The sequence below is a fragment of the Tympanuchus pallidicinctus genome, unplaced genomic scaffold, assembly GCF_026119805.1.
Source record: "Tympanuchus pallidicinctus isolate F22 unplaced genomic scaffold, pur_lepc_1.0 scaffold24, whole genome shotgun sequence".
In the NCBI taxonomy this organism is placed as follows: domain Eukaryota; kingdom Metazoa; phylum Chordata; class Aves; order Galliformes; family Phasianidae; genus Tympanuchus; species Tympanuchus pallidicinctus.
In genome coordinates this window covers 7,175,788-7,200,717 of record NW_026294741.1, presented here as the reverse complement: position 1 = coordinate 7,200,717, position 24,930 = coordinate 7,175,788, and the positions used below count along the sequence as shown (strand labels likewise).

Sequence of the window (24,930 nt, the reverse complement as noted above, 5' to 3'; positions counted from 1 at the left end):
CCCTGAGCAAGAAGCAACCAACGTGGTGACTGAGGGCCCCTGCAGCCCAAATCCAGCTCTTAAGGGAGACCCCAACACTCCACGCCCAGTGGAGTTTAAGGACAGTGGGAAGAAACAAAGCCTCAGGGGCCCTGGGCTGCTGGGAAGGGACAGCAGCACTGGGGCAAACATCAGCCACAGATTTTATTGTTTAGTAATGAGCTCACCAACAGCAGCAAGCCAGGAGGGGGGGGTTGTACATGGATACAGATGGGGAGGAGTTACACAGACTGAGATTTGTACAGCTTTTGTACAGAAGAAATAAAATGGATCAAATAACAAAATAGACATTAGCAGTCAAACCTTTTTTTCTTTTTTTTTTTTTTGTCTTTTTTTATATATCATACTAACAAAATCTGATAGCCAAAAAATGACTAATCTACAAAATTGTCATACATACTGTACGAGTAAAAGGTTATCATCCATTTATACATCTAGTAACATCTTTATTCTGGTAACTTACATGAGGCCTATAGGATCTTAGTGTGTTAATCATTCCCTACAAGGTAGTGCTGAGCTGCTAAAGCTGCAGAACAACGGAGTACTGGAATTTCTGTTAAGACTTCTACAGTGTCATTTGCATCTTCTTGTTATAACAAAACCCTCATGCATCTCTACTGCAAGGCAGAGGGGGGAGGCAACGGCACAGAGCCTCAGCACCCATCCCTCAGCTCGGGTGCTGCAGGAGGGATAAAGCTGAACTCACCCAACGCCGATTTACCCATTTTTCCCTTTGGTCGAGAGGGTTAGAGAGAAGGAATGGCCAAACAGAGCCGTGATGTACCTGACAATGTCTCAGCCTTCAGCAGAAGCCCATCGCTCAGCAGGGTGGGAGCGAGGTGGGACGCAGCCCCCGCACCGCCCTCGGGGCCGGAGGTGGAGTAAAGGCACAAACAGGGCTGGTCCCTGGCCACCACCAAGGGATGGGTGCGTCCGTGCTGCGATGCCCTTGGACATCTCCCCCAAAGAACGAAGCCAGTAAGACCGAATATTGTGAAGTACTTTATACACCACCACATATAGGCAAAAATAGCAATTAAACTTACAAATAAATAGAGGGGCTGGGGAACGTCCTCCTTGCCCTTTCCCAGCGTGTCCCCGGTTTGGAGTCTGCCTGTCCCTGGGGATCCCAGCAGAGGTCCCACCTCAGCCCCAGCCACCTCTGTGTGCTCAGGTGGAACCCAGATGTGTGACAGCACGTCCTGTGCCCAGCGAGCAGCTCCCACAGACCTGCACACGAGGACCAAGTCACACCCTGCTGGCCATGTCAGCATGGCCAGGAGAGTCCTCACCTCCTGGTTTGAGTGCATGGAGCAGCACAGCTACATACAGCCAGGGAAGACCAGCAGCATTCACTTTAGGCCACCTCTGCCCCACCTGCTGCTGCCTTGGAGAAGTTGCAGCAGCAATGAATTAATGGAGCGTGCTCCCCATAACCACTCCTGGGGATCCTGCCCTGCACACAGCAAGAGTTCAAAGAGGGAAGAGGAAAACTCAAACGATCTTTCACCTATAGAGGAAGTCACTAAAAAACCAATCAAGGAAAATATAAGTAACAAAGGAATGGAGCTCGCCCACCTGCACCAGGAGGCAGGGACTTCAGGAGAACTTTGGGGAACACCAACCCTGAATTCTCAGGAACAGCCCTGAGGTGTTGGCTGTTGCCAGCTGGAACAAGGAATGCTGTCACTGGGATTTTCCTGAGCAACTGAATACACCAACCAGGATTTTGGCCCCCTGGAAAGTCCCAGTGCTTCTTCCAGGTAGTAAGAACTGATTAAATGCTTCCACCAGGCAGGATGGGATCCCACCAGTATCATTTCCAGCTAATGGATCCCACACCCTTCCTTAAGCCAGACATAGCTGTGTTTGCTGACCTGTTGCACTCGCTGAAGTCACCTCTTTCTCCTTTCCTGCACCCTTTGAACAGAAGGAGAACTCATCAACCCTGCAACCAGTGAGCAAGGTCCAGCATTACATCAATCTGGCAACCCGCTAACAAAAATTGCACAATTTCATAGGAAATGAGGGCAAAAAGTTGACATGCAGTGATATTCATCTGCCCATAGCCTGGCTCAGATCTCTCCCAGTGCCCTTTTCTGCCTTGTCCTCTTTCACAGGAGCCCCATCGTATCAGTAGAACAACTGAGAACTGGAGGGTTCAGGCAACCAGGGGAAGCCTGGTAAGTGACTGCTGTTATTTCCTCCTGTTTTCACTGTAGCATCCAGCAATGAATCTGAACTGGACTTCATGGGGTGCTGCCTCACAGCTTTAAGAACACATTCTCCCCTTACTGCACACATCCTGAAGTCCCTGGGAGCTCTGGTGCAAAGATGGAGAGAGGAGCAAAGCCTCCAACAGAAGGAACAATCAACCAAGCAAACTGTGTGCTTCCTTTGCCTGCCTGCACCACAGCCACAGCAGGACACAGCAGCACCCACCTGCTGCTCTGAGCACTCGGGATTCCAGATGCAAATTTGGGTGCTTGCCTGAGCCTGCATTGCCGTGCACAGACATGAGAGCCGTGTGGGCTCTCGCCTTGGATTCCTTCTGCTCCAATTGCTCGTGTTCACACACAGGATTTCTGTAGCCATCAAATGCAGACAGCCCCTACTGCATGAGTGCTCCCAGCAGTGAGCTGCTGTCTGGGTCTGGTGCTCTGAAGCCCCCCTCCCCACCCATACAGATGCAATGGATCAGAAGAGCAGCCCTGCTCCACAGGGACACACCACCACTCCTTCCCCAAACTGCAGCGGGTGAGAAACAAAATAAATAACCCTCTGAAATCAGACCATCTCACATGACACGCTGTGCTACAAGTACCAAGTGAAGCCTCCATGCTGCACAACCAGATATGTCTTCTACAAGGCAGGGAAGGAAACACGCACACCCCAACTCCCTCAGCCTACGCGTCCCAGTGAGCCACCAGCCCAGCAGGTTGCACTGTGCAGGCCTTTGGGGTGAGTGGGAGGGAAGGGACAGACCATGTGGGCAGCAGGACATGCTTCAGTGTTCAACACCATAAGCAAATCCCTTTGCAGCTCCCGTGGGGCTGCTGGGACTCACTGACACCTCAGCTACCATAGGGTGCAGCCATCATTCAGACTGCTGGTAGGACAAGGGCAGCTCAAGCAACACAAATTCCACAGTCCAAACCAATACAGGTAAGAAACCAAACCCAGAGAGATCTTCCTGCTCCCTCCTGGAACAACAGCTATCTTGGAAAACTGGGCTCCAGGATTGTCCCGATTACATCCGTTAGTACACTATGAACATTGTCCTTCTTTAAAGTGAAAATACTGTGTCTAGTCTTTTGGAGGTGCTAAAGCCAGATGTGGTATTGTTTTTCCTGACTGTGCACAGGAGCTGATACCGGCATGAAATGATCATCTTCACCTCTTCTCTATCAGAGCTTCTCCTGGAAGAAAAGACTCAATTAGCAAAAATGAGGGCAAGCACTGAGGTCTTTTGACAGAAAGGGAAACTGAGCTGCAGAGTGAGCTGCCAGGACTGGGAATGCAGGCTTTCTGTGTCCTGACCCTCTGCACTGCCCAGCAAGCCATAGTGCTGTTTCCTCAGGCTCCCCTGAGGGGCGGGTGAAGTTTGAGGCTTCAGACCTTATCCTGCATTACGAACAGCAGGAGAGAGCAGGATGGCACGGCCCAGGAAAGCCACTCTGTGCAGGGGGTGGCAGATCTGAGACTGAGCAGGTCCTGGCTCATCCTGCCAGAAGTCACACAGGCAACCGACCCAGGAGACAGAGGACAAACTCCCAGCTGCTTCCCCCCAGAGCAAGTGCCTGCTGCTGGTGGGAGGCACACCAAGGAGCATCCTCCTGGTGACTTCCAGAGATTGTAATAGTGTAGTGTTCTCTGCACACGTGGGAAACACTGGTGCAACTTGCTGTGTTGGCAGAGCTGTCCCCATCCAAATTCTGTCCCCAGCAAAGCAGGCAAGAAAGTTACAGTCACCATTTTAAACAACCTTCTGCTCATAACTTACCTCTTGCTTGTGGGATTTATCCTGCTGGTGAATCCCATTAGCAGACCCAGAATTTCCAACAGGCTGCAATAGAGAACAGACAGTGCTTACTGAAGAGGGACACCGGTGCTTGCCTGCAAGGACTGAGGTAGGTTTGCCTTCTCCCTTGGCAGCCCAGCAACACTCAGTGGCCACTCCATGCAAGGACAGAGGAAAGCAAAAACATCACAGCATTTTTGGCAAGAAACTTCCTGATCCCTGCATCCTGGCCCAGCCCCCACATTAGGGATTACATCCTTCCCAGCTATAAAACATCCCCTGAGCTCCTACACGGACACAGAACAACTCTTCACTTCTGACCCTTAAATCCTGGTAAACAAACTGTGAGCCAAGGGCAGCTTTAGCTGCAGACAGCTCAGCACAGGGAACATCACCGCAGCAAAAAGGACATCGCCATTCCCCATTTCCCATCCCTGGGGACAAGCCTGGCAGACAGGACAGGCTGTTCTATCTTTAGAAAGCCCAAGAACTTTAAACATTTATAATGTTACTTCAGCAGGGATAATACGGAGCCCTTCAGCTTCCGAATGACAGTACAACCTGCACAAACAAGAGGAGAAAGCTGCAGCTTGAAGTCACAGCATGCCACATGTCAGTTGTTTGGGTCTCAGTGATCAGATTCACTGTTGTTGGTGGATTGCTGGTGACAGCAAAAACAGAAGTTATGGGGAGAGACAAGACTGCCAGGCTTAAATGCATCACTTCAGAACCCCACTGAATGTCCTTCTTGAGTCTTGCCTGGATGGATGGAGGAATAAAGCCACTGTGCTGACTTGGCCCTAGGCTGCTGCACCCATAGCCAAAGCAGTGCACATGTTGTGCATGCCAGCATCTCCTACCTGGCTGAAGAACACCCATCCATACATGGAGCAGCCGGGGTGCCAGGAATCAGGTTGGAAATTTGATCTCAGTGCATGCTCACAATAATGAATACAAAGTGGTGTAATTCACTTGAAATTAAATAGACTCACAGAGCAATCACAGCATACATTCTGAGGAAAGGTCTCAGTGCCAAATCCTTGTCATTTCCTGCAAAGCTGGGAGATCAGGGTCTCCCAAGACAGAAAGACCCTCTTCTTCTATTATAGGACAAGTACTTTGCAGCTGCACAGCGAGGCAGCAATTACAAGACAACGAGACAAAGACATACGGTGCCATTATGCTCCCCCAGCTCCTGAGTCTCCTTGCCTAATAGCAAGGCCAGCCATGCACATCAAGGGCTGCAGAGCGCAGGGGCTGACTAAGCCTGCAAAGGGAGAGCAGCAGCAGCTTGTGGTAATTAGAGATTTCCTCCTCAAGCACACAGTGAAGGCTCTGCAAACAATGCCAAGCCAGATCCCTGGGCAGCAGCTGCTGTCAGAGAGGAGACAGGAGGTCAGAAGGCACTGCAGAATGGGCTGCAGCGGAAACATGGCTCCTCGAGAAGCATTACCAATTCCAGAAGTATTGCACCTGGAGCTCTTCAGGCCAGCAACGTCCTCAGGCTCAGCCCAAAATCCCTGTTAACAGCTCCCCTTCACAGGCAAAAGGACAAGCAGACATCATGCTGAAACCTGAGAGCTTTGATCCAGACTTCCTCGTAACTTGGGCACTTCATAAACCTGACATCAATGGAAGTGTGAAGCCCAATTCCCTCTGTAATCCTCTCCCTGTCTCTCGGTACTGCAGTTTGTAATTGAAGGCATAATGCTATCCTGTCGTATCTCAAGGATTACCTTAGCATGAAGGTATCACAGGAATGCCAAGGATAGATTAGCTGACCTCATGAAGTCTGTTCCAATTCACTTTAAGGTTATTTTCTACAGCTGGGGAAAAAATAATCACCACCTGCACCACCCCTGGAGCCAGGAAGGTGGAAAGGAGGATTTCCTGGTCTCAGGGGACTTAGCATTAAAGCAAACAGAATAACTTTCCCCACTCCTCTCATAGCTTACAACAGCCAAGGCTGTCACGATGCATTTTCATTTAACACACAGCAATTAACAGCAGGAGCAGAAGTCACTCTGGGGGTTTTGACAGTATTATGGCATGTTCTGGACTGCCACAAATTTGTCATCACCACAGCTATCCTGTCTGGTACCAGCAGATAGCACTGCAGGATGGAAGGAAATGTCAGCACCAGCTTGATGTTCAGCTGAGACAGCACTGCTCTCAGAACTGCACTTTTAACCTTGCATCCCCCTGCCTGCCTCCATGCAATGCAAAGGGCCCTTTGGAGCATGTGCAAACTGTACAAAGGCAGAGAGAATAAGACACAGCACCCCCAAATTACCTAGCACAACATATCTACACTTGCACTGGGTAAAACTCTGCCCCTTGTCCTTGTCCACCGGCTTGTGTGTACTACTCTGTGTCCATCTTAACATGAACTGCCACTTAATACTGCAAAAAAAAAAAAAAAAAAAAAAGACATTTTTGAGCTCAGAACTTAAGTGAGCAAGTATCAGAGAAGCACCTGAGCCATCACCTGATAGCAGATGAGAAAATACAACTAGAGTGAAAGAGGACACGAGTCCATCTTTAAGGTCCCTCCCAACCCAAGCCATTCTCTTACCCTACAAAGCTAAAAGCTTGGCACAAGGGGCAGGTCACTGCACTGGAGGAATTAGTCAGGACTTAAACACCTCAGGTATGCGATATAAAAGGCCAAACATGAAGAGCTCATTTATTTGTAGCCCTCGTTTTCACAAGGAAAGATGCAAGACAACAACAGAAGCAGTTTTGCCTTCTGAGAAGAAACACAGGTATACTAGAATAAATTGGGAAGAGAAGAGAGCAACTTGAGTGGGAACACTGTGGTACAGCAGCATACTTGGATCAGGTACTCCTGCCTCCAGGAGTTCATAGGAGAAATAAGGAATGTTTTCCCAGAGTCGCTTCTGAAGTTTTTGCTTAAGGAGAGCAAGAAAACCCCCCTCAAAGAGCAGAGATGGCAGAAAGGATCAACTTTCACACTGTAAAAATGATTCTAAAGGACATTATAAATCAGTTAAGAATTATCCCACTAACAGCTTGTGTTTTATTTTGTTTTTAAATCCAAGAGCAAGAAATATTTCTCTTCCTGGAAGAAAGAAGAATTCACACGAAATCTACATTGCAACAGATGAGTGACCTGGGCAACAGACATCTGTGTGCTCTACCTGTGTTTTCTCTGAGGAAAGCCTCATGGCTTCCATGAGCTTCTCCATCTGGTGGCCCTGCTCCAGGGCGTTGCGCAGCACATCCTCGGTGCTGACCAGGCGGTGCTGCAGCCGGATCAGCTCCGACTCCGACGAGGGGTCGATCAGGGAGAACCGCCTCTGGTCCGTCACTGCCTTCTCCTTGTCCTTGTGCAACAGAGTGGAAACAGGGATGTTTTGCATTAGAACCCATCATTGAGGAAACTGAGTACAAATCTGCAGTCACTCAATAGAACTGTGTTTTGGTTTCAACAGTAGATGGGGCCAGAGCACAGCTCTATGGCGTCAAACACAACCAGCACAGCTCCCATCTGTTCCCAACGCTGCAAACGTTATTCACGTTTCAACCACTGGAGGACACTGAAGTACATAGGAATTAGAGGACACTGTTTTACGCATCTTATGACCTAGGAATAAGCAGCGAGGGGAACAGACGGCCCTCCAGTTTCTCCCAACAGTGTTAGCCCTAGTTAGCCATGGATCTGAGATCTCTGGGAACAGGGAAGCAGTGGGGGAGGATGGACGCACGTTTCATTGTTTAACAGGGTGCTGCTACACCAGGCACAGTCAGGGAAGCTCCCATCAGATGCTCAATAGCAAATGGACTAAATAATCTTAGTGGTCTTTTCCAGCCTTAACGATTTTATGAACACAATCATCAGTGGTTTGAAGCAGAAGCGACGGGCGTGAGCCCTACAGCACAGCACAGAGCCCTCTGACCTCACATCCAAGGCCAGGAGGGGCTCTGAGGCTCTCACCAGCACAACCAGCTTCTCTCGCAGCCCTTTGATGTCATCTTTGAGCTTCTGTTCCTTCTGCCGCCACTCTGCCTTGTGCACCTCCCGGCTCAGGTCACGCTCAGGCCCAGGTGAGTGCCGGTTTGCCTCCAGCAGCAGTGCTCTGAGCTCATTCAGGCTCCTGGGAGCAACAGCAACAAGAGGTGAGGACATTCCAGCTGGGGTTAATGGTGGTTACAGCACTCTGAGCACACACACGTCCTGCACACTGACCTTTCCTTCTTGAGGAGCTCCTGGCTGATCAAGACCAGCTGCCCCGATGCATCGTGTGTTTTCCTGGTCAAGGCTTCCAGCTCCCCTTCCAGCCTCTTCTTTTCTTTTAACACCGTATCTGCCTTCTTTTCCGTGGTTTTGCATTTGTTTTCCAAAGCTAGGAGAAGCAGAGGATACAAGGGGGAAGAAAAGTTGCTTAGTCCTTGAATTGCTTCTACTTTCGCCTTTCCCAGTTCTCAGTCTTAAAAACAGGGCTGGTAAGCTCTGGATCTGGCCCCGTTTAAGGGAAGATTTCAGGAACATCACACCAAGCTCCATTTGTTTCTCTGTTTCCTCCAGTGAGCCCAAACCTCTCCTCGCTCATGCAAATGCCTTCTACAGAAAAGAAGGCTCTAGGGAAACCTCATTGCAGCCTTCCAGTACTTGAAGGGAGCTTACAAAGCAGGAGGGGGACTGACTTTTTACACAGTGTGAGACAGGACAATGGGGAATGGCTGTAAAATAAAAGAGGGGAGATTTAGGTTACATGTTAGGAATAAATGTTTTACTCAGAGAGCCGCAAGGTGCTGGCACAGGTTGCCCAGAGAGGTTGTGGGTTCCTCATCCCTGGAGCCATTCAAGGCCAAGCTGGATAGGGCTTGCAACCAGCCCATGCAGGGGGTTGGAAGCAGATGATCTCTAAAGTCCCCTCCAACCTGATCCATTCTGTGATTCTATCCTGTGTTCTCTTGGACTAGAACTCTCAAACTTTTACCAGCAGCACCCACTAACAGACGGTGCCATGTTTTACATGTCTTTTTCTTTGCATTTTTTTTACACGTTTTCTTTACATGTTTTTACATGTTTTACACCTGTCTTTGAGCACCTGGGCTCTTATTCAACAGAAAGATGAAAGATGAGCAAAGAAGCACCTTGTTCCCACCTGCACTGGATTAGGGAAACTTACCACTTACTTGGGCCCTTAGGGCTTCGGTCTGGGACACCAGCGATGACACCTCTTTGTCTCTTTTACTCAGTTTGTCTTGAAGGTCTCCAGTGAGATGAAAAGAAAAGACAAGGATTAGAAGCCTAGAAAACCTTCTGTGCAAATCAGGAAGGTGTTGAATCTAGGGTCAGGGTTCAGAGTGCCATAAATGGGGTGTGATGGGCACCAGAGGCAACTCCATATCAGCAGAGAAGCAGCAGCAGAGGGGTAACACACATTCTTCACCTTGCACCTCACCACCACTCAGCACTAGGAGGCATGAGGAGGCAGGTTACACAGCTAGGAAGCCAACGATACAGGTTTAAGAAAGCAAAAATTGAGCAAAAATAAAGGGTAATGAAACTCTGAGCAAAATCTAAGTTCCTGGAAAAGTCCCAGTGATCTCCTTTTAGATTGCTGCATCCTCAGAAGCGCTTTAAAAAGGGATTTGCAGAAAACAGACTCCTTAGAGATGAATAATTGAGAAACAGATATAACTATAAACCAAGTACCATTTGAAAATGGAAGTGACAAGTTAGCTCTTGGTCATCTGGCAAGGCTTTTCTGCTAAAAACAGACCAATAAACCCTAAGAAAGAATGAAGAAACCTGAGTTTTGTAGGAATGAACAAGAAAAGGGGTGATCAGGAAGGATCTCAGGCATCTCAGATCAGCCCCAAATTCTCCACAAAGGACCAAACTCAAGGAGATCCTCCTCAAGAGGAAGAGAGACCCAGAGTCTGTCTGGGTCATTCAGGTGCAATTGTGCAGCTCTGTCGTTGCTGGGACTGGGAGTCACAGCTCACCCTGTTGGTCAGGGAGGCTAAAAGCAATTCATCTTCCAAGCAACATCATATAAACTTCCCAAGTGATAAATTCTGGGCTTTATTCAAAGGATGGATATGATGTATAGCAAGCTTAATAAAAATACCTACCATGAGCAATGCCCTTATGGAAGCACAGTATGCTCAGTGACCAGGTTTTACCTCTGTAACATAAGGGTGGGATGGAGCAAGCCCTGTTCCCCAGATCTGTCCCCAGCCTGCACCAACTACATGGCGAGTGCACAACAAAAAATGAAAACCAACACCTCTACATTAGAGGGGGCAGACAGCAAATGCTGTCTAGCAAAAAAATAAAAATAAAAAAAAAGAAAGGAAGAAAAAAAAAGAAAAACATGACTTCTCAAGCTCCTTTCATGTAGCTGTGCCTGCAAGAGCAGAACAGCAGAGGAAGGGACAGCACGTGAGTTGCTGGAATGCTTCATGACCTACCTTCCATGGTCTGCTTCATCCTTATCTTCTCTTCTGAAATATCATTAGTATCAATCATCTGAAATAAATGTAGAATATGAGATATTAAACAGCCCTCAACTCAAAGCAAAACCAACAACCACAAAGCCCCATCCAAGCAGTAGAAGTGGGATTGCACCCAAGTCTGGATGCTTTACAGTCTTCCAAGAGGAAAGCAAACTTTTGTGGAGTTGCTTCTCCACTTGGGTCTACCAGAGGTCTCCTGATCCAGCACCACTCCATAAAGCACACCCTTTAGGATGGCTGTTCATGTGTTCTCATCAACACCTCAAGACTGCCCCTGTTCAGAAAAATGTACAAAGATCTCCATCTCATCTGTAACCTCATGAAGCTTAGACAATGGCAAACACTTCCACTGGGTGCAAATACGCTTATTAAAGACAACAACTTGGAATAACACAGCACTACCCCCAGGTACCCCACATGGGAATGGCACAGCATAGTTCCATAGGATCACCAAAAGAAACAATGTGCCTGAAGCATTAATGAGTACAATTGAAACAGTGCAGACCTCAGGAAGAGCACAGACTGTCAGTCTTCTTGAGACACTATAGTCTCAAATGGAAGCCAGACAAACGGCATCAAACTGTGCCCAGCCTACACATGGACAACATCCACAGCAGTATTAACATGGAGAGGCTGCCCTTGGGCAATGTGTACCAAGTGACACAGTTGCACTTGTACCTGCTGCATGGTACCCAACAGAAGCATGGACTCTCATACAGATGGAAATCCTCTCACATGCATCCCCTCTCACTTTTTCCTTTCTTTTCGCACAAAATCCTATAGTTCCTCTCTCCAGACTCAGTGCAAATGGCCAGGAGATTCCAAGGGAATCCCAAACACCCTGGAGAGAGGGTGGCCACTGCACAACCCCCTAACAAGGGAAAATCCATCCTGACCCAGAGACTTCACTTGTGCCCCAGCCAGGGTAATTTCTCCCCTACAACACCATTGAGCTGCACACAGTTGCCAAACATCCACTTCCCAGATTTCAGGCTTCATCTCAAGGCTGATTCAGGTAAGCTACAGCATGAAATTTCATTACCTGTCCAATTTGGCACCATGCAACTACCAGCCTTTGATTTCTACCTGCTTACTAACAAACAAGTAAATAATAAAAATGTTTCCCATTGCAGAGGCTACAGTTCAGCACTTGAAGCCTCCTCCCATCCAGCAGCCTTTGGTGGGACTTTAGGACACAGCGTTCAGACTGAGCAATTGCTGCAGCCACCACTGCTGAAAGCCCCAGCAGTTCATGCACACTGCAGGACCCAGCTTGAATAGAAGCAGGAGCACACCTGAAGGGGAAACACGTTGCCTGATGCATTTCTGACACAGAAAACTATTTAACTGCTCTGTTCTCACTTGGAGACATAGGAAAGAAGGCACGTTCACAGTCATGAGACATTGGTTTGCTCAAAATATTTGGATAGCTACAGTCACATAAAATTAGCTGTTTTAAGATAGAATTTATTCTATGACAATCAAAGGCTTTCATCAATGGATTTCTTCCCAAGTTTTCCTGATTTTAATCGACACACACTTAAAAATAATTACTTCAAGACTTCCTGGTTCTAATCCAATACCAATAAAATCCCCAGAGCCCTCTCACTTATTTAAATGGCTCTGGAACAAGCCTCAAGTTTCTTTTACATTCATTCTTTTTTAAATCTTGGCTATAATATACGATGCACTGTAATAACAACTCGCTTTTCCCAGGGCCACAGCTGTAGTTATTGTTCATGACCATCTTTACTAGAGGAAACATGTTGAGCAACCCTTGAAGGACCATTAATGCTGCAGATCCCTCCTCAGCCTTTTTTCCTCCTCTTCAGTGGAGGAAGTCTTTCTGCAGGCATGAGGCTCCGACTTGGCCAACATTAATTCATTGGCTTCACTTTGTTGCCTAGCGGTACAAATGATTTCAGTGGGGTTGTTCATGCTGGCAAATTAAACACAGACATTATATCCACTTCATTGGCACCTCAGTCTGGAACAGACTACATCTCCTGGTAATAGATTTCAAATGAATGTTCTCAAAATGTGAACATTTTATGGCTTATTTTCCTTTTCCTCATCCCCACGTGCACAAGCTCAAGTTGGCTGCTAGCTCATTTCTCATGCCAAAGCCAAACACAAACAGAGGTCCTGCTCTAGGGCCATGGGTGGCAACCTCCCTGCTTCACTCTAGTGAAAAGCCTGTGAGTCAGTCACATACTTCACAGTACCACTGCTTTCACCTAGCCTTCCTGGGGGAGGCTCAGGACTCTCATTCAATCAGGCATTTTATTTCCCTGGCCTGGTGCCACTCTGAACCCTGCTAGCAGCTCTCCCACTACAACCCCAATAAATTACAGCATTTCCTAACATCTCCCAAATATGCCATCAGGCCACGCTGCTTGCTTTCCACCCAGCTCAACCCTGCTGAGGCTCTCAAATCATACTCCATGTTCTCCCTTAGCACACACAGTGCTTCTTTCACCCTATCCTCCACCTTCCCCTGGAGGACCTTGCTCCTGAAGCCTGTTGCAGCTCCTCAGAGAACAACAGATGCACAGCAGAAATGATGCTTTTTCAGCTAAGGACACTGCTTTCTCAGAATGAGCACCTCTCCCTGCCAAACCACAACAGCCATGTTCTGCTATCACAACACTAACACAGCTTTGAACCCAAACGTGGCCCACCTGCTTTTGACTCTTACTTTCTATACTACTGTAATGGCTTTCAAGGATGGAAAGTCCCCGAATGGAGCTGCAGCACAGAAAAAGCATCATCAACAGAAAGTAAAACCACAGAAGCCTCAGCAAACTGCACAAGACAGCAGCTGAGTGCTACTCCTAGGAAGAATTATTAACAGTGATAACAACTAAGCAAAATGACCCAGAAGTCATACATTTGCATGCTGAGAAGGATGTAAGGCTTCCATGGACTGCAGCTTGTTCTCTAAGACAAGCACTTTTTCCTGCAATCTGTGGATCTCCTGTTTGTTCTGGGCTTCTGTTTTCTGGAGAGTTTCATAGTCCGACATCTTCTTCTCAGCTAAAGAAATCTGCTCTTTCAAGAAAGCTATTGCTTGTGTCTGATCTTTGTATTCGCTGTGAAGTTTCTCCAGTTCATGCACCCTCAGCTCAGCATCCCGACACTTGTCCTTCACGTCCTGGAGCTCGAGAAGGTGCTGATTGCTTTTGGTTTCCAGTTGCATTTTCCAGTTGCTGTTACTTTTTTCCACTTCATCCACAGCCTCTTGCAGCTTCAGTTTGAGGCTCTCTTTCTCCTTTATGTGAACAGCCGTCTCGATGTCATGCTTTGCCTTCAGGTTCTCCAGCTCAAGCTGGTGTTCCATCTTGATGCTCTCCACCACCGCCTTCAGCTCCACAATCTCCTTGTGCTGAGTGTCAGGGCCTGTGTTCAGTGTGGCTTTGAGGTCCTCCAGAGACTTCTGGTGGTCAGAAGCTAACGTGTCCAGCTTGGACTTCCAGTTGTCCATCAGTCCCATGTTCTCATTGGTGGCCTGCTGAACCTTATGCTTTAAGTCAACGATTTCTTGCGAATACTTCTCATTGACGGCTTTCAGCTTCTCCATCTCCTGCTGGTACTTCTTTAACGTCTTCTCATACTTCTCCTTCAGCTGGCTGCTCTCCTTCTGGTGCTCCTTGTTGGCAGACAGCAGCTGATCCCGCAGACGAAGTGCCTCAGACTGCAAGCCAAGGCTGTGCTCGGGGGTCTCTGCCTGGTGCGAGCTCCGCAAGCACTGCCGCAGCTCATCCACCTCGCTGCGCCGCAGGCTCAGCTCCTCCTCCAGCTGCAGGATCCGGGACTGCTCCGCCACCGTGGTCAGCTGCAACGGGACAGAGAAGACAAAGTCAGCACCCACTGCCCATTGCTGCACCCATCCCTTTAGGAAATGGGCTGCGGTGGAAGTAGATCCGAAGTACGTTAGTCAAAATTCAAATAAAAGGGGAAGGACACCCAGCACCCTCCAACCTGAGCACAGTTTTGCACCAGGGTAATTATCACCGATAACTGATAGCTACATCTTTGGGCCAGTTTGCTTTTCTAATAGGAGCCAACTTATTTTCAAGACAGAAATACATACCTTGGACAAAACCCTTTAAGTTTGCTAGGGAGCAGCATCAGCAGTTTATGAAAAAATAATGTCCTGAAAGGCCATTATATTTCCAGACCAGGCACCTTGCCAGATGATGCACAGAGGAAATGTGACTGCACATGCAGGAAGACCGCAAGCATTGAAGCCAGCATTAAGCAAAATGTTTCCATTCTTGCTCAGCAAACCTTGGCCTACAGACCCCACCTCTGCTTGTCATTTGCTTACCCTGGTGTAAAAAGGAAAAGGGATTTTACGCATGAGTACTTGTTAGAGTTTGTCAGGAAAGTAAAAATAAGGCTAGAGGATGCGGGACAACAAATCTCATGATGGTTAACAGGGAGCATAAGGCCTGTGGATCAGTGCCATACAACATGAACACAACCTAAGAGGGCAGAACTGCCTGCTGGTCACAGGGAGTTGGGTGTGCTCTGGCAATGGATGTAGAAGAGGAGATATGACCAGCTGAAATATTAGGAAAAAGCAGAAGAAACAAGGAAACCAACTGAATTTCCCAGTATCAAAATAACTCCATTTCATTCGCCGTATCCCCCACAACCACCAGCCCAGGAGGACTGGACAGTTTTGCTTTTAGTTGGGCAAAGGGGCACTCCAACCATTTAGAAACCTTTTGAAAAATCTCACAGTTGTGTTTTCAACTCTAACAAACCCACGGCTGAGAAGCAGGCTCGTCACAGTGAGCTGGCCACTTCCCACACCACCCAACAGCAGGAGAAAGATCTTTCCACATCTGGCAGCTGTCAGGTTGGACATTAGGAAGAACTTCTCCTCAGAAGGAGCGGTTAGGCATTGGAACATGTTGCTGAGAGGTGGTGGAGTCACCATCCCTGGAAGTGTTTTAGGAAAGGGACATGGGTTACTGGGCAGTGTTGGTGCTAGGTGGACATTTGGATGAGACGATCTTAGAGGTCTTTTCCAACCTTAACAATTGTATGATTCTTTCAGGATTGGGTGCAGGTTCACACGGGCAGTGCGTACCTACATTGCTGGACAAGGATTGGAGCTGTCCCATTTGGCCTCACCACTGCTCTTTCATTTTGAACCACAGCTCCCACGGCTGGAGCGGGGACAAAGGAATGCTGATTGCAATGTTATTTCCTATTGCAGCCTTTGGGCAGCATGAATCGCGCAGGGTTGCAGGTATTATTTGAGCATGTTAATTGAATGATGAGTTGTGAAGAGCTCATGGTCAAATGGTGGCATGGGGCAGAGAAGCAAGCTCAATCTGGGAAACATGTCCTCCCCGCAAGAAGCCAAGCTAGAAATCAGACAGTGCTACCATTTCCAGGGAGGGAGAGAGCAAAGAAAAACCAAACCAAATAAAAATCAGGGATGCCTACATTCAAGCCAAAACCAATCAACCGCATAAACCAAAATGAAACCCAAAGCGGTATCACGAGCATCAGCGTGGGGCAAGCGCTGTTCTGCAGGCAGGGTAAGTGGCAGTGGATTACCCTGGTGTCCTCTAATTCTCTGAGGAGTTTCTCAGCCTGTGCCTTCTCAAACAGCAGGCTCTGCTCGAGCTCCCGTATTCGGGCATGCTCCAACTGCGTCTGAGTCTGGTCACACAGGGGAAAGGAACAGTAGAGATGGGGAAAGGGAGGGGAGAGAGAGGGAGAGAGAGGGAGAGAGAAGGCTGCAACATCATCTCTGGCATACAGGATAAGGAAAGGTAGTTCACAACAGGAGGAGAATAAAGATCCAAACAAGCAGGAAAAATCCAACCAAACAGAAAACGGTCACTGTGGGATTTTTACATGGTACTCATAGCAGCTATTCACAACAAAATGCAATCCAAGGGGAAAACGGCCCTCTGCATTAGGAGTATACTGAAGGTAATTGCTAAAAAGCAGAACTCTGACTGCTGCAGACCACCAGTACAAGACTCTTGCATCACAAAACGATCTTGCAATGATTCTCCCACACCTCTCCTCATAAGGTTGATCAGATTTACAGTAGGACTGCTAAAAAATAAAACTCTCAAACTGTGCATCATTGCACACTGCAGTTCTGGTTCCAAAGCAAGAAGTGATGATACACAAAGAGGTCTCTCGCTCTTCAGGTTGACTGAAAAGTATTGGAAGTTCCCATCCTTTTTGCTCTGGAGACACCTTGAACCCTGCACTAGGTGGAAAAAACACAACAGCAGGTCATACTGTGCTCAGCGTCTGCTAAAACCAAACCACACTGCACTGAGCATAAATCAAAGAAATACAGGTACCAGGCTGTAATACAAATCAGTGCTTAATTTTGAATAGGGCTGCTGTGAGTTTCAAAGCAATTTCAAAAACCTAAAACTAGTAGGCTCTTACAAAAGACAGCTTGAGAAAAATAGCACAGATGAGTAAGCTAAGATCAAGCAGCTGTCATAACCTGACCAAATCCAAGAGCACTGACTCCATACAGTGCTTCCCCTTTAAGCAGAAGCACCATACAGATGCCCTTGGTGGCAAACTTCAGGGCTCTGCAATCACCACTGTCACATCACGTTAAGTTTCCCATAAACTAAAGAGGGGATACATGGGAAAAGTGGATGCAAACCCCACCCCAGCTTACAAAAACACTTTCCTTTGGAATAAACTGGACATACCATAAAAGGAACTTGCTCTGAATGTAATATATATACATGTATTTATAATCTCCCTTTTCTGACCTTCATTTTCAATAGAATTATTTGCTTTCTCTATTGGAATTGGTTTTATGATTTGTGTGTTTTTTGTTCGTTTGTTTGTTTGTTTTTTGCAAATGTTTGATTGGCTGTCTACAAATGAAGTTGATACTTGTGAAAATCCATGTTTCTCTTGCCTTGAAACATACCATTTTACACAGACTGTAGAGATCACAGCTACCAGGTACATTCAGATTACTCCATATCCTACATGATCTGTTTGAGCCCAAGAGGAGGAAAAAAGGTGTGGTATCAAAAACAAACATTATCAAACGTCTCAGTTAACATCACTGCAATCACTGAAGTTCTTTGAACACATCCTAATTCAAGAAAATCAAGCCTTGGTACTCTGACTTGGTACCAAGTGGCTTCTCCCATTCTCCACACAGCTCAAAGATCCACACCTTCAGATGGAGCTCCAGGTTGGAATTCATTCACAGGGATGGTTATTCCATTAACACTAATGAACTTTCATTAGTTTACTCTTGCTCAAAATACCCACATACCTTTCAGTAACGTAAACTTCTGAAACTGCCCTCACTGCTGGGAAGTCATGTAGCCACAGATGCTGACCTACCACAGAACTCAACTCTGAACCTCCACAAAGGACTTCCTCAGGATTCCTGAGGTTGGCACGTAGATTTCCAGCAAGCCACCTCAGTGCCACCTGATATTCCTCCTCAGCATCCATCAAACCTACTGTTTTCCAAGTCTTGAAAATCAGTATGAGAATAGAGGAGAAAAAGAAACAAAACAGGGAAGAAAGCTGGATCGACTTTTTACAGGCCTTAAACACAGCTTCATTTAATATTTGCAAGAACTTCTCCTTTATTTCTTATTTTATGTCATTTGATTTGCCCAGTCCCCAAGAGTCAGCTTCAAATCAAAGTTTCCCTTTGAGGAAGGTCAGAACTGCATTTCAGACTTAATCCCCATTATTAGGCTCAGAATTTCCAGTGGTGTGTGAAGTGCCATGCAGATTCCAGGAGAGAAGCACGGGGAACAACCTCTCCAAGGAAATATTTTTCTGTAACAACAGTTTTACACTATAAAAAGCTTTCCTGCCAAGTTTGTTTGTTTTCCCTGCCGTTGCCTTCCATCGCCTTCCATCGTCCAAAGCATCAGCAATGCCAACCAGGACCAAAGGAGGACTTAAATTGTGGTCACATTTCAAGGCTAACACAGAAATCCTCCCACTGTGTCGAATGTCTGAATATTGGATCCATAGCTCTAAATGCTGAAAAACTCCAAGTTTATAATGCATCAAGGATGGAACTGCCCAACAGGACAAACCCTAAAGCCAAAAACCACAGGGAAAAGGAGAATCACTTCTGAGCAACACACCTGGTGCTCATCCCAAAGGGACTGATGGATCAGTGACCCTTCTCTAAAGCACTGGGGGAAAGCAATCAGCTCAGCTCAGTATCAAACCCACTTCATTCCCCACTCACTAGGGCAGGAACTGCACTTTGCTGTCCTTTGGCACAGGTCTGCCATCAGGGCACTGCGGATTTACACCCACCAAACATGATTCTACTTATCTTTTGGATAAAGAGAAGCTTATACCAAGACAGTAACATCCATAGCAACATACTCCTAGTTTTCATATTTTCCTGGCCTTTTGCTGATAGAATTGAAGCAGGTCCTTTGATTTTCCTGGCTGTTGCCAACCTAGCACGATAGCTAAAGATGAGGAAAGCCCCACAATTAACACCTGCAGAGCAGAGCCTCACTGTTACAGAAATATTTCCTTTTTCTTTGCACATACTCAGGACAAGCTCTAATACCACTTCCAGTTTATTAATTGCAACAAATTTTAACACAACTTGACAACTCATGGCAAAACCTAAAGCCAGGCTGGCTGGACATGAGCAATTCTAGGCAACTCCTACTGTTACCAGTGATGGGGCAACATACCAAAGATCAACCGTCACACATATCCACAGCCATCAGTAAAGAGGATGCAGAGAGAGTCAGGTAGGAATTACCACACACACAGCTCCCAGTTTGGCCCCCACATCTCAGTGAGGGCAGTGGGGATTACCTCCAAATCCCCCTTGGTAATGGATTCTTCTTCCACACGGAACTGCAAGTCCTCCACTTTCCTGTGGGAGGAAGAAGAGACAAAGAGCAATCAGTAACACCCAGATGAGCACCCTACTAGCAGCCGTTGCACATGGGCCACCCTTGTGCAATAAAAAGATGAGAAAAGAAGGAACTTTACATAAAAAGTACAGAGGTTGCACCAATTTGCCATGCATAAATACACATAAAGCCTCATACTGGAAGTGCCTAGGACTCTTTTGCAAAGTCTGAACGTAAAATCTCATAACAATACACAGTAATTCAATCTTCTGCTGAACTCAGTCTTCTTTGTTCTCTTTACTGATTTAAAAAAAAAAATAGCAGTAATGAAGATGTTACGCTGGCAGCCAGATGTAAGGGCTCTGATTCAGTTACAGAGACAAAAATAGCTGTGAGAGTACATATCTAACTTCATAAACAAGCCTCCTTGTCTAAACCTCCCCTAATTAGAGGAGGCATCTGTTGATATTTAGGAAATAGCTCAGCTGTTGTGGGTTAAAGGGCCTCCTGGAGCTGGGAAAATGAGCTGCCTGCCCAAAGAGCATGAATGAACAACTCCTCTCCAGGAGGAGCACCGTCCCACTGAAACCAGCACCATTTCCAGCTTTCTCAGTTAACACACAGAAATGCCTTCGTTCCCACTGGAGGGTTCAGTTATACGTATGGAGCAATTGGCCTCCAAGAATGACAAACAGATCTTTCCTCTCATCCAGAAAGGAAATGCATGCATCATCACATGGGGCCCCTGGGACATGGGGAATGTATTCCAGTTTGACTTCCATTTCTCACAACGTCCACGACATTACCACATCACAGAGAGATAGACATGCTACTTCTCCCTGTTCAGTATCTTCAGTATCAGGAACCAAAAGAGGGGGAAGATGGTTGGAAGCCTTCAATAGGTTCATAGCCCAGCAGAAGACCAAGGCTGTTTGGCCATCAGCCAGCAGTGGCAGAGAACTGTTGCCCACATTGTACAGTTAGGGCAATATCTGCCATTGTCACATGCTCTTGGACATGCAAGCAGCCTGAAAGTTGTTACTGGGGTCCTCACAGGTGTGCCAGCAGTTTGGGGTCCCCATCAGGAACAGAAGTGCTTTTTGTCTGAAAAACTACCTGTATTTGGCAAGAATATGGGTCCAACCACGCAATAGGCAGATTGTAGTAGCCAAGACAGGGGAGCACAGCACATGTGAAATACAAGGAGACATCCCAGGATGTCTCTCCAGTCACTTTCTTGTCCTTACATCCAACCAACGCCATTCACAGCTAAGAGCTTCATCTCTTACACTTTTTCAACTCCCCCATGCCCATTCACTCCCATATTACCTCTTCTCCTCTTCCAGTTGGTTCAGCAGTTCAATCTTCTCCTTCTGCATCCCATCCACCAGAGCTCGAGCTCGCTGGAGATTCCCCTCTGCCTCTGTGACATACTGCAGCAACAAAAAGAACTCAACTCACAAAAGCTGGCAACATTTGACGTACAGAACTGTTTAAAAAAAGGATCAGAACAAGGGAACAGAAGGTTCTGATGATCTATTTCAGAGGCTGCTATTATAAGAAGGTAGATTTGCCCAGGACATAAGCATCAAAAAAACCTGCTCAATCTCCTCCAGCTGTAAATCTGATCCATGTTTCAGTGTCTTTCAGATTGGAGCCCTTTGGAGAATCCAGCTCTGATTAGATTTAAGCACTCATAGCCCAAACAGTTTTGAAAACCTGGTCCGAAGTCACCAGATCCAGTTCTGCCCTCATCACTGAGCAGGAGAATCATTTTAGGCTCCCATTAATTCATCACTGATAATTACCAGAAAATATCATTCCAGAAGGAAGACGTCAGCTTGCAGTTGATTTACCACTTCCTCCCATGGTTCTGGCAGGCAGGTGTGGCCCACCACAAAGAGAGTCAGTGCTACCCATCCCTGCTCCCTGCAGCTGAGCAGGGCTTCTAACAGGAGCAAGGAACTCAGGGTAAGAACAGTTTATTAGGGAGCCACACATGGATGAACAGCATAAACATGTGACTCCTTTCTTTGTACATTCAGGTGGATAAAATACCATCTACATACAATCTTGAACAAAATTCAAAGTATTAGCACGATCAGCCTGCTTTCCTTACAGTTGCCAACTCTTAGTATGATTAAATCATCCCTCTGGATAAGCAGGGACTTACACCAACTGATGCAGCATCTGACAGTATCATAGAATGCCGCAGTGCAGCCACAGCCAAGGCCAGAGCGGGTGGCTCAGGGCACTGTGCTTGTTTCCCACTGTATTTCAGCACCCAGATCTATTGAAAAGCAAACCACCTTCTGTCCTTGGACTGGCATAGCCCTGTTTGTGCTCCTTCCTTGAAGAAGAGAGAGCATGTTCCAGCAGCAGGAATGGAGAAAGCCTGCTGCGTGGGAAGCTTCCTCCACACAAAAGGCAGAAAGTTAGAGCCTGGTTTGCACATGAGGTACCATGGAACAGGTTGGGTTGGAAGGGACCTTCCAGCTCATCCAGATCCAACCCTCTGCTGTGGGCTGGGTGCCCCCCACCAGCTGAGGCTGCCCAGTGCTCACCCACAGCTTTGGGCACCTCCAGGGATGGGGCACCCACAGCTTCTTTGGGCAGCAGTGTCATGGCCTCAGCGCCCTCTGCGCCACCCCTCCTCCTACCTGCTCGTGTTGGGCCTTCATGATGGCAATCTCCTTCTCCACCTCACAGATGTGACTGGTGGCCTTGGCCACCTCGGCCCTCTCCAGGTCACGCTCTGCCAGCAGCTGCTCGATGTGCTGCTGCTTCTCCTTCAGAGCCTCCTGGAGAGCTGTGGTGCCAGAGATTTTACGGGCGTAACGAGAGGAGGTCTCTGTCAGCTGAAGAAGAGATAAAGAGATAGAATAAAGCCATGTTCTCCCCAGTCTAGAATAGCTTGAAGTCCAGGTCTACTGATCATTTATTAGGCTGTACAGAACTGCAGTTCCAGCTTTGGAACCTCTGGGCCTCACAGGCCAGGTTAATGAGTTGGCAGAAACCTTGCTCTGCCATGCTGCAATGGAAGAATCACTTCCCAAAAGGTGGGAATTGGGTTAAGATTAGCATGCACTGTACTGCCTGCCTTTTAAAATATATTTTGTTGATGCCCAGCATTGGTGCAGTCCCCAAGCGAGCTCAGTTAGGAAGATTGAACTCAAAAGGAGAGTGGTGTTGTTTGGTTGGATCCATTCCCAGTGATGGGTACTGCACCCTTGTCCCCAGCCAAGAGGACTGCAGGTGCTATGCAGCAAACACTACGTCAGAGCTTTTAATGATATTTCTGCTGCTCTGGTGTCTGCCTTCTTGAGCATCTTCCAAAGCACAAGGCATGTGATCCAGGAGAGTGTCACCCCTTGGAGCTGAAATGCAGTCACTGCAGGGCTGGAAGGCAGAGCTGCTTAACAGCACACTGCTACACAAACACATGGGCAGGAAGCAATGGCATTTTGTGCAGGGATCTTATAACAAAACTTGCACTTGACAGCAGAGCTGAGGTGCAGCCCATTGCAAATTGTGACTGTAATAGTCACAATTGCTCAGTGTCTGGTTACACCTCTCACATCCGTGGAAGGAGTCCAATTTGTAAGGTCGGAAACCATATCCCAAACTCCACTTTCCTCATCTCATTGACAGGGAAGGAGCAGCTGCCGCAGTGCAGCTGCTGAAACCGAACTCCAGCCCTCCCACCTCGCAGAGCTGAGTCCCTCAGCAGATGGAGAGTGGAAAAAGCCACTTACCAGCCCACTGCGGCTGGGCCTGCCCCCAACAGATGAAGCCACGGAGCTGACAGAGCTGATGGAGGAGCTGCTGGGGCTGTGGGTTAGGGCAGACACTCCCATGGCCATCCGCTTGCTCTTCTTCGCCTTGGCAGGGCTGGTTGATGGGAACCCAATCCGAATCACCTTGTGGATGGGAGCAAAGAGGCCGAACTTGGGAGGGCACTGAAAATACCTGCAACAGGACAGATGCTCTGTGTCAGAAGGGTGATAGTATCCACCTTGCCCAAGCCCTGCAGAAGGGCATTGCCACGCACTAATTGCTACACATTTTGATGAGCTGCCAGGAAAGAGCCATGTGGTTGCCCAGATAGTATCCCAATACACAAATGCAATGAGAGCACACACACTCCTTCCTTCGAGAAGCAAACCAGGCCTCCCCAAACCAGCATCTGGGTGCTCTCCACCCTACTTGCAAGAAAGTCGCACAGCAAAGTGTATTCACAAATCATACAGCTCTGCACTGTGTTCTACCAGTAAATTTGTCCTTCCAGAGCATGAGGAGTAGCAGCTTTCAGCTCAAGCTCTGCCAGCACGAGTCCTTTTTCTCCAGACGTGAGCAGCTGCTTCCAAAAGGCTTTTACTTGGAAGCGGTCACAGGGCTGCGTCACAGAGCTCTGTGTGCTTGGGAGGCCAGAGAACAGCCTGATCCCCACCCAGAAGAGAGCAATTTGTTTTCAAACACCTGCTCAACTCCCCACTCCTCCCCGCCCTTCCCCAAAAAATAACCCTTAAAGAAAAAAAAAAATAAGACCCTATGATCCAAAACTGCTTAGCCCCTGTTTGCTGCTAAGGCTCCTGGGTTTGGAAAATCCAGCGTGCCACAGGCAGATCTTAATCCAGAATGGAAAAAAAGCAGGAAAATCTGTGTGACCTCTTGCAAACCAGACAAAGCCTTCCTCAGCATCATCTTATCAACCACATCTGGCACAGGCAGCCCAACAGCATGGCACTGGTCTACATGTTCTAAACACAAACTGGTACTTGAGGTTTTACAACACAGCCCCTCAAGCAGCTGTTTGCAAATTAGAACCTGCATCACACTGCATCTACCCACCTACTTTTAGTCCAGACTGGAAGCGGTTGCAATTAACTTTTATATAGTTCATAAACGAGAATTGGGTCCAGAACACTTGGCATAAGAAACATCTGCTAGAAAACCTTCTTCAGCTTGAGGAGAATCAGTAAATTCAGCTGATCTACCATCAGCTCACTCAGAGAGCTCACCTCAGCAAGGATGGGGATGGAATCCTTTGCTACTCATTTACCCCTTGTCCTTAGCACAGCTGTAGCAACCAGGTACTGCAGCACAGAGCCTTGGGCAGCCAGGCCAAGCATGCTCACTAGATGGCAACAAGCACCAAAGCAGAGCCCTTGGCAGTCTCTTCCCAGACTAATTCTGGCAGGATGAACTCAGGGCAGTATCCAGGAACACCTAGCAGCCGTGGCAAACATTGGAAAGGCAGTTTAAGAGGTTCCTGCATGCCCCAAGGGAGTCAGGTTTATTTTGAGGGCTTTCCTCTAAAACCCTGCTGATGAAATCAGTGCGTGCTGGCAGCTGCCAATGAGCCATTCTCACTGCTGCAAAACCAGAAGGTTAGATGAAGGCTCAAGGGATGAGCAGGGGCATGTGTTTACTATGCTAGGAGATCTGCATCATTGGCTGGGATGCACAGGGCAGGGATGCCTTACAACTTCCCCTAAATTT

General features: G+C 47.5%; 1 protein-coding gene across 4 annotated transcripts in view; it reads right to left on the bottom strand.

Annotated features, from left to right (window-relative positions):
- Positions 1-165: 165 nt before the first annotated feature.
- The window catches only part of CLIP2 (CAP-Gly domain containing linker protein 2), a 58,374-nt gene continuing 33,609 nt past the window's right edge, over positions 166-24,930 (bottom strand). For 2 of the 4 annotated variants that reach the window (XM_052688471.1, XM_052688470.1), the window contains exons 5-17: positions 23,184-23,397; positions 22,089-22,286; positions 20,758-20,861; positions 19,388-19,448; positions 16,130-16,234; positions 13,443-14,387; positions 10,508-10,565; positions 9,217-9,300; positions 8,271-8,427; positions 8,019-8,178; positions 7,222-7,407; positions 4,043-4,105; positions 166-3,458 (exon numbers count right to left, since the gene is read on the bottom strand). In XM_052688471.1, coding sequence (XP_052544431.1) covers positions 3,447-3,458; positions 4,043-4,105; positions 7,222-7,407; positions 8,019-8,178; positions 8,271-8,427; positions 9,217-9,300; positions 10,508-10,565; positions 13,443-14,387; positions 16,130-16,234; positions 19,388-19,448; positions 20,758-20,861; positions 22,089-22,286; positions 23,184-23,397 — 2,347 coding nt within the window. In that variant the 3' untranslated portion in view covers positions 166-3,446. Of the gene's footprint in view, positions 3,459-4,042; positions 4,106-7,221; positions 7,408-8,018; positions 8,179-8,270; positions 8,428-9,216; positions 9,301-10,507; positions 10,566-13,442; positions 14,388-16,129; positions 16,235-19,387; positions 19,449-20,757; positions 20,862-22,088; positions 22,287-23,183; positions 23,398-24,930 lie in introns of those variants that run through there. The other 2 variants (XM_052688472.1, XR_008208035.1) reach the window with 2 other exon arrangements.